This window comes from Choloepus didactylus, chromosome 10 (genome assembly GCF_015220235.1).
Source record: "Choloepus didactylus isolate mChoDid1 chromosome 10, mChoDid1.pri, whole genome shotgun sequence".
Classification (NCBI taxonomy): Eukaryota; Metazoa; Chordata; class Mammalia; order Pilosa; family Megalonychidae; genus Choloepus; species Choloepus didactylus.
In genome coordinates this window covers 113,839,544-113,851,905 of record NC_051316.1, presented here as the reverse complement: position 1 = coordinate 113,851,905, position 12,362 = coordinate 113,839,544, and the positions used below count along the sequence as shown (strand labels likewise).

Sequence of the window (12,362 nt, the reverse complement as noted above, 5' to 3'; positions counted from 1 at the left end):
CTGTTAGCTTTGTGACCTTTTTGAAATTAATCTCTCTGAATCTTAGTTTTCTCCTCTATAAAATGACACTAGATCTCCTTACTGCTCATGGCTGTTGTGATGCTGGAATGAGGTGGTGAACAGAAAAAAACTCTGTCAACCACAAATCCCAGTACGCGCTATTATCATCATCGTTGATTTCTATGTCCTGCTTTTCACGTAGATTCCTAACTTACGTTCACATAACTTGCATTAATATAATCTTCACTTCCAAGCAATGATACCCTGGTAGTGTCATCTGTGGGGGAGAGAGAAATTTACCAATTACTCCGCATGTTATTTTTATCATACCAAGTCAACCAGAGTTTCCTTCCCAGCCCCATCTGCAGTTCTCGTCTCATTAGCATAAACACTATTCCCCAACTGTTCAGAGTCTGAAATGGCTGCAATAAAGAGCGTGGTGTTTACAGACACACTGAAAATCGTTCCAGAAAACCAGACAATCTGTTTTAAAAAGGGAAACTTTATCTCAGTGTGGAGTGGGAAAGGAGGCATTCCCACTGGATACTTACAAGGCAGCACATCTTTATATCGGTTTTTGTCCAAATTTTGAGGCAGCTTTGCAAACGTGATGGCCAAACCAGGCTTCTTTCTGTAGAGTTGCTATATAACAAATAGGGAAGAAGAAAAAAAAAATTGTAAAAAAACAGCCCAAGGGAGTGTGAAAACATACTTTACAGTCAAGTTTACCATTTATAGCACTTAAATCTTAAGATCTTAAAATCTTAAAAATGATTTTGTGTTAAATGTTAAAAGAAAATCTTCCCAAAAAGAAATTCTACAATTCCAAGAGAAAAATGACTACATTATTCCATTGTGTGTGTGTATATATATATATATTTTTTTTAAATGTAAGAGTCTTTGGGGAAAAAAAAGTCATGTGAAGGTGTCTGAGTCACAATTAATAGATCATTGTAAGTAAAACCTCATATTTATGACAATTATTCAACAAATGCTAAAAGTGAGTGGAGAGGAGAAAAAGAATTCTGATTCAAAATTAAATGGAGACCATCTAAATTAGTCTAAAAACATTTTGCCCCAATTCAGTGGAGTGAACCATCTTTGCTTAAGAACAAAAGCATTTCATTCATCAGCTCGGGAATATATGTCCAAAGTAGAAGCATGTGTTCCAATGTGTAGCAAAGTTCAATTAAAGTAGTCTTTTCCTCTACATGTAGTCACTATCAAAAAGTTCAACTAAAACAACCTTTGCATAACAAGTACGTATTTGTACAGTTATGCTGTATTTGGCAAGGTTTTCACAGTCCTGGGTGAGGTGTAAACAGTGCCCTTATTTTGCAAGAGAACCTCAGAGGTTAAATGCTTTGCTCAAGGTCACAAATGAAAGGATGAACTCAGATTTGGTTCCAATGCTTGAGTCTTCTTTTCTACACAGCTGTTTCCCCCACGTGAATGACATCAACTCACCAGGTGTTTTTATTAACTCTATGGGAATTTAAAACAACACAACTTTATTTTCAAAGTTTGAAGTGACATTGTTTTTTTTTTTCACAAAATCTGGGAACATGAATAAAGAAAAAAATCACCAGTAATTTCACAAGCCTGAGCTGACCTTTTCATATATTTTCTCCAGTTTATTTTTAATGTACGTACTTGAACAGGAATATACATATGCATATGTGTAAATAGATATAATACATATATTTGTTACATTTGTAAAAACAAAAAAAAAAATGAGATTGAACTATATATTAGCATTTCCCATACTGTGCTCCATGGAACCCAAATCTTTTGAGAGAAGCAACAGGCATTCCTTGAAAAAAGTTCAAGGTCAAAGAGATTTGGAAAGTTTAAACAACATATTGTCTTAGAGATTCATAGAACATAAGTCCTATGGAAAGAAGCCTGTTTAGTTCTGATTGGCTAAGAAATTTCCGAAGTTAATTTGACCATAGAAGACCTCAGCATCTCACAGAAGTGTTAAGTGAGTAACTACCATAGCTTTGGAGACATGCCCTCCATAAAGACATGTTCAAGCCTTGGTCCACATTGCTGTGGGTGTGAACTCACTTGTAAATCTGGGGTTTTGAAGAAGTTATTATTAGTAAATGTGTGGCCAAATTGAACCAGGGTGGGCCTTAGTTCTGGACGGCCTTAGTGACTGGAAGTCTCATGAGAGCAAATTTGGAGGCAGTTGGTCAGAGAAAGCCACAAGAAGAAGCCAGGAGTCACTGGAAACCAGAAGAGCCGACACAAGGAAAGCAAAGTGGCCACGAGACAGCGGACTGCCGGCACCTGAACACGACTGACTCCAGGAGAAACCATGGCCTTGCTGATATTTTGATTTTGGACTTCTAGCCTTCCAAACCGTGAGACAATACATGCTTATTGTTGAAGCCAACCCACTGTGTGGTATTTGTCATAGCAGCTCTGGCAAACTAAGACCATGTATATTTCCCCATTTTATTATATATTCTCTATGCACATGATTTCTAATGGTTCAATGATAATCCACAGCTTGTCGTAATTTGAATTTTACCCAACTTTTTGATCAGGCTATTTTAATTTGCTTACTCTTATAAACTCCCAGGAACAGAATTAATACATCAAAGCATATCTTTGAGGACCTTGATACATATAACCAAGGTGTCCTACAGAAAAGTCATATCCATTTACACACTCAGAGGGGTGTATGAGAATGGCTAGTTTATCAAATTGTGGCCAACAGCATCAACTAAGATGCCACTGAAATCTGAACATTATCTTTTCCCCTAGATTTTTGGCAATTTGTATTTCTTGTTTTATAAATCGACCTCTATTGGGCCATTTTTTCTCTTATTAGTTCTCTTATTAAACAAACAATTTGAGCATAACTCTCTAGGAGAGAACTAACAAGGAGATTTTTGTGCCATAGTACTAGAGAAAAATCGTATTTATTTACCAAATGCTTAGAATTTCCAAATACTCCAAACTTCCAAATTCTCCAAGGGCTAGATGCTGATCATCTTTACAATTTCAGTTTCTAACAATCAAGTTGCCAGGGAACAACTTCTTAAATAAATATTTGTAGTCTTTAATGGGCTCTCTGAGCTCATTCTAGAAATAAATTAATGATTTACTGGACGTTTTCGTTTGACTCTGGCAGAAGGAGGATAGCTGAGTCAATCAAATTTACCTAAATGGCATCTCTGTTCTAACTGATTAACTGCGCAGAGATGAAATCCAATTAAGTAGATATAATCAGTAAAGCTGACCGGGTGGTAAAAAGATACATATTTTTTCAAGTAATAAAGATGTAAATGCAATCAACTTGTGATGGTCTTGCAGAAAAGCACACATCTAGCAAAAGACTTTAATTATAATAAGATTTTAAACATATCTCAGCAACAACAATCTGTTGATAGGATTGTAAAGTACTAAAATAATTTTAAAAACAACAAAGTACTATGGCAGTGTTTTAAAAATTTTAAATGTGCACACTCTATACTTTATACATAAAGATCCACATCCAAGAAGTTTACCAGTAGCACATTTTTTTTTTTTAATCAGAAAACCCGAAACAACCCGAATATTCCTCAACTGGGAGAAGTGCGGACTTAAATTATAGTACAATCACAGCACAAAACTCTGTGCAAGTAACAAAAAGAATAAGACAGACTAAAAGTACTGATTTGGAAGGATGTTAACATCTATTTTTAAGTGAAAAAATGCAAGTTAAAAAATAATATATAGAGAGAGCGGTACATTCGGCTTCTGAGTGGGGACCTTTGTGTTGTGCGCTACAAAAGAGCGAATTCAAAATGGGTGATGTTGAGAAGGGCAAGAAGATTTTTGTTCAGAAGTGTGCTTGGTGCCACACCGTGGAAAAGGGAGGCAAGCACAAGACTGGGTCAAATCTGCATGGTCTGTTTGGGCGGAAGACAGGTCAGGCCCCTGGATTCTCTTATACAGATGCCAACAAGAACAAAGGTATCACTTGGGACAATGAGACACTGATGGAGCATTTGGAGAATCCCAAGAAGTACATCCCTGGAACAAAAATGATCTTTGCTGACATTAAGAAGAAGACAGAAAGGGAATACTTGATAGATTATCTCAAAAAAGCTACTAATGAGTAATAGTTGGCCACTGTGTTATTTATTACAAAACAAATGTCTTGTGACTTTTTTACATTTACCATATTTAAATTGATCTCATATACCGGAATTCAGATCATGAATGGCATCATTTTTGTTGGACAGTCCTGAGTTAAATAAGATTAGCTATAGTTAAATGAATATGATCAAGCTTTCGAATTTTGATAGTAATTCTGGTTTGGAAAATGCTATCACTGTTTCCCCCTTCTAAAGGTTTAATTGGACTTGAGGCTAGGTTGAATTAGTAATGTTCAACTTTTCACAAGGATGGTGAATGTCAAGTCACAACCTATAGATGATTGGTTTTATATTTAGATTTATAAAACTGATTTTATGAATATATCTAAATATTAAGGAAATTCCTTCACTGTTTTATAGAACAGAGCAAGACTCACTTGGTTTCAGTTGGTATTCATTAGCCTGTTTAAAGGCAGGTGCTGAAAATAAGCTAGCTATGTCCACTTTATCTTTCTGGTCTTAACTGTGTAAATCTAATTAAAATTCCCTGTATCTGAAATGTTGCCTTTTAATCAACAAAAAGCATTCTGATGTGGTTTATGTATAATACCAAATAAAGAATGCTGAACACTTCTCATAAAAAAAAAAGAATAATATATATAGTAGTAATTCTATTTACATAAATACTGGCATATGCACATATGTGTATGGTTACACGTGTACAACCTTATATGTATGTGTATATCTGCATAAAATATATTTGCATGAGCAACTGGACAAGTATGGAAGGATACACATCAAACTATTACTTGAATATTATAATAAAGATGAAGGAACTGAAAAGGATAAGGGTCAGTAGACTATTAATTTTATTTTGTCCATTTCTGAATTATTTGTATTATTACAATACAATTATTTTTTTTAATTCAAATTACTTGAAGTGGAAAGAACTACAATAAAAGAAATCTACAAAATTAAAAACTAAAAAGTTTTATGAAAAGCTGGGTGACAAATCAAAGCTAAAACAAGTTTGGCTTTTGGAAGGCTTGATGACCTACTCATATTTATGTCTACCTTGCAAACACTGAACTCTATTTCCACTGAATTGCTGAAGTTCTATTCCAGTACTTAGTCTCCAAAGTGTTATGAGCTGGTTCTCAAGCTCTTTCCATTTATCCACTCTTCTCCAAACCTTGTGGGCTGTTTGGTGGGCCAGGTATGAAAACACTGGTCTCAGAAAGGAGCGTCAGAGTTGAAAGTGATGTGTTGGAAATGCAGGTGTATCTTTCTGGAAGGGTCCAGGATGGTGGGCAATGTTAAGGCTTCATTATACTGGCCAGAATTTGAGACAAGGTTTTTTAAAGAACTATTCATTGGAAAAATACACTTGCTTGGTTACTCTGGGGCTGAAAGTGTGCGAGGCAGACAAGAGCTCCCAGTCACAGAGCCTTAAATCATGTCTAAACGAGAGCCAACAGGAGGCGGCTGAGAGGCAGGGTCATGAGACAGTGGGCTGTAAAATCACTCAGTTGAAAAAACTATTAATTTTTATGTCCTAAAATATTTTGTTCTAACCCATCAGAGTACAGTTCTAAGAAGCTCTGAAACAGGATAAATTATAAAAAGACCAGCTAAAAGGGGTTGCCAGGGAACAAATGTATTTAAATTCAATATCAATATCATCAGCTATGGCCTCCAAAGACCAAAAATTGAAGAGTGGGAGCTGCATCACTGCTGCAAGAGGGGTGGGATGGAGAAGAGAGCATTTTCTAGTATAAATACTTCTTCCTTGAAAGAGTCATCTAATATTAGAGACAGAGAGAGCAGCAGGAGGTGACTGTGGTCTCAGACTTCTCACCCAACCAAAGATGTGACATCTAGTGACATCCTCAGATGAGGGCTTCAGACAACCAACTGCTTCCAGCCAGAGGAGGGTGGCCGAGCACAGCAGGTCAGCGGTGTGGAGATGAAAGGGGAATTCTTGAGGGCTGAGGAGCCCAGGATGGGGAAGAAAACGAGATAAAAAAGATTTATAAAAAAAGGGGGGGGGGGGTTGGAGGCAAGGAAGTGCAAAATAACAGAAAGAGATTCCATTTCAGATCCTCAGAATCTACTTCAAGGCGATGACTTTAAAAATAGCTGTTCACTGTCTGTTCCCTTGTTCAACTACTAAACAACTGTCTCCAAGAAGGAAGGAATCCCGTTTGTTTCCTTCACCACCATAAACCCTGCAGCCAGCAGTGTACCTGGCACATAGTAGGCGCTCAGAAAAATTTTACAGAGGGGCTTAGTACTGAGATCTGTTGTTTTAAAAACAGGGTGCAAACTATTTGAATAAAGCAGGTCAAGAGATGGCAGTCTCGGCTTTCCTGGACACGGGGCCTCAGAGTATGAGCTGTAGTCAAGTTCAAGGGTAACTCCTTTTTCAGGAGGGCTTTCCTAGTACCCTTCTGTAGACAAATTGATAATTCACTCCGCGGGCACGGCTCATCCACGTTGGGGGCAGCCTCTCTCCTTGTACCCTGACACAGCCAGAGGGCAAGAGATGCCACTTCGAGGGGCGACTCGGAACTCGACCTCCCCTTCCTGTAATGGTGTCCACTGAACCGGCTGGAGACCTTCGACAGCGCTGGCTGAATGCATAGCCCTGACCTGTTTCACAGGTATCTTCCAGTGTCCCCTCTCAAGGATAAATGTGTGACGGGGTTGGAGGAGAACATCCTTTTTATAGGTCCCTGGCTCTTGAAACCGAAAGGCTGGCACTTACACCTACTCTAAAGCCCCCACAATTGGCTCCGTGCACCCCCTACACATTCTGTTCATAATGTTTTTCTTCCTTAAAAAAGAGGAAAACAATCTGTTTGGAAAACTTTCTTAAATGCATTCTTCCAGGGACAGGTTCTACTGTAGAATGTATAGTTGCCCTCATTCGTTTCTATGTATGTATCATCTTAAGCCACTCATAAATTATTCAGCTACCTTTGCCCTTACAAATGCAACTTTTATAATTATCACAGGAGCCCAGCGAGTGACTGTTTGACACTAAAAGAGGTTTCCTGTAAATGGGAGATAAAGGAGTGAGTTAGGGAAAAACAGGCATCAGAAAAAAAGATTGGTAAAGAGGCTTATCCGAAGTGGGAGGGTGTGGGCCCCCCATCTGACATTTGGCGAGGTCTTGTAGCTACCAATGTGTCCATCAGCCAGGGGAGGGGTCATCTCCCCACAGTGTTCCTCGTCTTGTATCACACGTCTCCAAAAGGCCTTAACTAAGAGGGAAAGGAGGCAGGGAGACTGAGAGTCGTCCGGTGGCCGGATGAGAATGGACACAAGGGGTCCCTTGTTTGCCAGGAAGCTGATTCTCAAATGAAGGACAAGTTAGTGGGATCACTTAGCTTCTATCCACAGGTCTAAACAGGGGGCATATCCTTTCCGTTGTCCCAATAGAAACCTCATCTCTGGGGAAGTATGTGTCGGGCCCCAAGTTTCTCTCAGGAAGGATAGGCCCTGTGGCTGAACTTAAGAATTACTCAAGAAAGAAAGCATCATGGACATGGAATGGACATGGAGCCAGTTGGAGTCTGGGTCCTGCACACTAGAGCAAGAGAAAAGCCAGACCTCGACAGAACTAACTGTAGGATTTAGCCAGTCTGAAGCGGATAATAAATGCTGCCAAACCGCTCACACTGATGATCCCACTAGCGGAGGGAAGGGCTAATATTTGAGTTGGATGAAGAATCAGGCCATACTGGGCAATGATGAGCTGCTCCAAAGGACTAGATTTTCAATTTTAATACATAGTCTAGTCCTAGTGCTATCTCTGATTAGCTGTGTGACACTAAGCAAGTCACTTACCCTCTCTGAGCCTCTTTTCCTCCATCTATAAAAGAGTGATCCTATTACTTCTGACTGTATCTATTTCACAAAACTAAGGCTCAACTGAGATGGCATATGTGAAACACACTTGGTGGATTCCAAAGTGTTATAGAAATGCTGATTATTATTAAGTGTGATTTTATTAAAGCTGGGACCAAATGCTTTCTGGAATACATTTGTTATTGTTTACTCAAAGTTATGGGAGGGTTGAAGAATTCCCTTAATGAAAAAATGCTTCAAAGCAAGCTGTGTTGGAAACCAGTGCTCCATGTGGGAGGGATGCTTTCCACAGCCCAGCTACCCCACTGGCAGCCCTTTGTCTGGTAGAGGGTGTGGTCTGAGCATCTGCTGTGGGTCCTGCTGGGGAACAACCCCTTCTTCCCGTACCCCACCCCCCACCTCCAGCCAAGCCGCCCACCTGAGGACAGCATTGGAGGTAGCAGGTGGAGGACCAGAATAGCCAGTGTTCTGGGGTCCAGACAGTCTTGGGATCCAAACCCAGTCCAACACTTCTTGACCTGAGCTTGGACACATTCTTAAGTCTCCTGAAGTCTGTCTTTCTTCTTAAATAACAATTGTTACTTTTAATGAGCGCTTACCATGTGTCAGACAAATATACGAAGCATTTAGCTCATTCAATCCTAACAACCAACCTGTGAGATTCCCAATTTACAGATGGGGAAAACAGAGGCCACAGAGGTTAAGGGGCATGCCTGAGTCACACAGGAAGCAGGAGTGGTGCCAGGGTTTAAACCAGGTCTGTCTGGCTCTGTGTGGCTAGGCAGCCTCTTGGTTCCTTTATGCTCTGGTGTGGTACTATTCTAATAAGAATGCTCACGTGTAACAGGAGCATTTTGTAGTTTTCCAAGGTTATGTAATGGTTAAGAGAGCAAGCTGCTGAGTTAGCCTGCCTGGCTTCTGGTTCTGGCTCTGCCATTTACTGTGAGCCCTTGGAGAGATTACTAACCTGCCCAACCTGTGCTCTCATGGTGGCAGAGCGCTTAAGGACAGCATCTACACAGAGTGGCCCGTAGTAAGTGCTCATTAAAGGTTACCATTTGTATCAGCTTCTCATTGCTCTGGTTTCCTTATTTCCTTTAGTATTCCACTCCTCTAGCAGCTGCATAAGACCTCCCCACCCCCATCTATAACAGTGGCTTTCAATTATGTTCCATTTGGTCTTGGGGGACAGTGACGATAGGCTACACGTAACCCCAGCCCCATCACAGAGCAGCTCTGCTTTTATCTGTTCTCTATCTTGAAATTCTGCCACAGATGTTATTTAAAAACAGCGTTTTCTCACCTCATGTCTAGGAAATGTGTAGAGAATAAAGAAAATGTGTAGATAGTGAACTACAGCTGTATAATGGGTTTCTTCTCCGTTTCATAAGCTATAGTCCAGCTATAACCTCCAAAGCCAAGCCTGAGTATGCTCTGATTCAAAGCACCAACATCTGGGCCCCATCTCAGAGCCGCCGGTCCCAGCACTGCCGGCCGGGCCGTGTGAGCAGTTCCCAGCTGATCCCACACAGGTGCGTCACCCTGTCAGAAACACTGCGCAGAAACACAGGTACGGGGGCATGGGTACTTCTCTCCAAAGCGGTTTCAGATTTTTCAAATGTTAATGAACGCCGACCAAGGAAAATCTTATGTGGGGTCCCTATGTGTGAAGCACAGAAAAGGTGAGCCCCCTCACCTTTTTGAGCACGAAGTTCAGGCTTGGGGCAGCCGGTTTCCTCCCTGAGAGCCCACAGCGCCCCCTGGTGGCCTGGCTGACCAGACAGACGCCGCGCCGGCTGGGCTGTCACCTGGAGCCCCTTCCAGGACCCCCTTCCAGGACCCCCTGGACCCGGCCCACAGGTGGGCCGCTTCCTCTGCCACCTGACCCCCTATGAACTCAGGTCTCTGTTCAGGGCGGGACCCTCCTGCAATCCCCTCCCCTCCACGCTTCATCCCGTCCATCCGTTAATAATTCTGCTGCTCACCTTAGCGGACATCCTGAACCCCCCGCTTCCAGTTCCCATAGAATGAGCATACATTCGGTGTCATAACATCCTGCCCTAGCTTGGTCTTTAGCAGTTTCTATATCTTCCCAAGTATACGAAAATTAGGCTGTAAGATCCTTGAAGCCAGGGACTGCCCCCACTTAGTCCCTCATCCCTGCTCCTGGCCCAGTGTTTGGCACGTGATACATGCCCAGTAACATACTCACTGAGTGGAATGAATGAATGATGAATGACTCCACAGTGCCATTCCCCTTTCATTCCCCCAATATCCCTGCCCCCCCCAAAAAAGAATAAAACTGATACATTCTGCAACTGGTGTTTACTGGCTTGTTTCAATTATTTTGAAGTGTTTTAAAATATTAATGAGTTTTATTGTTTAAAATGTATTTTTAAATTCAGAACTTTTTCTGCAATACAGGTTCAGAGAATGTACTGTTACATATTTTTTTCTTTTAAAAATTTAAGCCTATATAACTCCCTGTGGGCCACTGAAGCAAAGGGGTAGTTCTGTTTGTAGAATATAATATCCAGTATAGATCTCAATTCTATGCAAGTAATTATATTGTTCCTATCCTCTTATCCTGATTTCATTTCTACAGATACTAACTTATCTTTTGTCTATATTATCTGTCAAGGCTGTTAATTAAAAGTTTAAAATTCCCTATTGATTTTTATTTTGTCAATTACCTTCACCTTTCACTTATGGGAATTTGCTTTCCACTGTTGTCCGATGTTAAATATACATGGCTCTAATAATCTACTTCATTTACATTCTATTCCTTACACCATTATAAAATAAATCTCTCTCTTGAGGCTTTTTGCTTTGTATTCCATTTTATTTGATACTCGTAGTAGTCATGCTTTCGTGAATCAACTTGCAGTCACGTACATTTGACAAACCACTTAGTTTTGCTTCTCTTTCTCCTTTGTGCGGCTTCCTATTGAACAATGCACTGCTGATTTCTGGTTCTGAATCTGATATGAGACTCTTTTTCTTAATTTATGACTCTAGACTGTGTACATTATTGTTATTCATGATCTGTTTTCTTCTATCAGCCTTGTTTATGCTTCTCTGTGCCCTTTCTTCTATTGAGTGAATGGCTCTGTTTTCTTTTATTTTTTAATATAATGTGGAAGATAAACACATCCTATTTTCATTCCGTCAGTGATCAGTAAAACTGACTCGAACACCCAGGCTCCTTCGGAATTTTGTTTTTGTAAGAAGCCTCTGCCGTCAGTCTCAATTCAAGGGGTTGATGGATTCCTCCGGGGAAGACAGGGTCCGACTCTGGTTTCTATGTGTGCTCATCCAGGTTCTGGGGCACTGGGTTGGGGATGATACACCCTCCCCCCAAACTGCAGGGCGCCCAGTAGGGTCCAGAGGCCTGGCTCCTCCGCCACCCTCGGGTGCCCTCCACCCCTCTCTCCACCACCTCGTCCCATCCCTGACAGTGTTGAGCTTTGTGTGGGCAGCTAACTATGTTCAGCCCTCCTCCTCCACTTCTGAAACGTTTCTCCATGACAACCGAATGCTGCCAGAATAAAAGGGTGAGGCAGAGTTCACTCTTTTATTCAGAGGTCCCGACCGCCGGTTGCCTGGGGACCGTGAGGGCAGCCCCTGTAGGGCACTCCGTGAGCACAGGCCTCACCTCATCAGGGCCGGCAGGGCTCTGTTGATCCTTTCAGGTTTGTGAAATGAGACAAGCATCTCGCCCTCAAGGGATGAGGGTGTGGGTTGACCACTGGGCATCCTGGAAGCGTCCAGCCCCCAGTGAGCCAGTCCTCGGAAGCTCTTACCTCAAAATGGATCAGCACCGTCCCGCTTTCGAGGCCCTTCTTGAGCTGTTCCATAGATCCCTGTAGTGTGTCCCCACCCTCCGGACACATGGGGAAAATGGTCTCTGGGAAAAGCTGGTTCAGTTCATCTTCAGATTTGATATCAGCAAATGAGTGGGCCGCTGGAATGGACAAGAGAGAGGGGCGTCTGGCTTGTGTTGGAACACTCTCCTTCAAAAAATTACACTTTTGACACCTGAATGTAGATGGTTTAAAACATCTCATTAAGTCATTAAATGCACGGTAATCATTTTCACCAAAGACACTACTTTTAGTTGAATGATTCATATGTGTTATTAGGCAAAATGACATACTAATTCTCTCTGGTTTCTTTTAAATGATGGTGTTTAGCACTCATCAAGCTTTCTGCCAAAGGTAAAGGAAAGGGGAAGAATGTTTTTAAAGAAAAGGTATTTTCCCCCTCTCGCTCGCTCTGATATGGTTATTTTTCTACTGCCCTCCCCACACCTTCCTTCTCAGGCTCCCTTCCAATGGGGTTTTTTCAGAGCATCATTATAAGGTCCAGTGTTCTTTCCATGATTTCATCCAGCCC

At 41.3% G+C, this 12,362-nt stretch overlaps 2 protein-coding genes across 6 annotated transcripts in view; one reads left to right on the top strand and one right to left on the bottom strand.

The window, feature by feature from the left end:
- PTPN3 (protein tyrosine phosphatase non-receptor type 3) overlaps window positions 1-12,362 on the bottom strand; it is a 127,337-nt gene that overhangs the window by 16,155 nt on the left and 98,820 nt on the right. For all 5 annotated transcript variants that reach the window (XM_037796965.1, XM_037796968.1, XM_037796967.1 and 2 more), the window contains 3 exons: window positions 11,771-11,931; window positions 552-642; window positions 216-277 (listed from right to left, as the gene is read on the bottom strand). In XM_037796965.1, the coding sequence (XP_037652893.1) occupies window positions 216-277; window positions 552-642; window positions 11,771-11,931 (314 nt within the window). The remainder of the gene's footprint in view (window positions 1-215; window positions 278-551; window positions 643-11,770; window positions 11,932-12,362) is intronic.
- LOC119504639 (cytochrome c-like) lies at window positions 3,801-4,118 on the top strand. The gene has a single exon (XM_037796970.1). It carries the CDS (start codon window positions 3,801-3,803, stop codon window positions 4,116-4,118), a length of 318 nt encoding a protein of 105 aa, XP_037652898.1.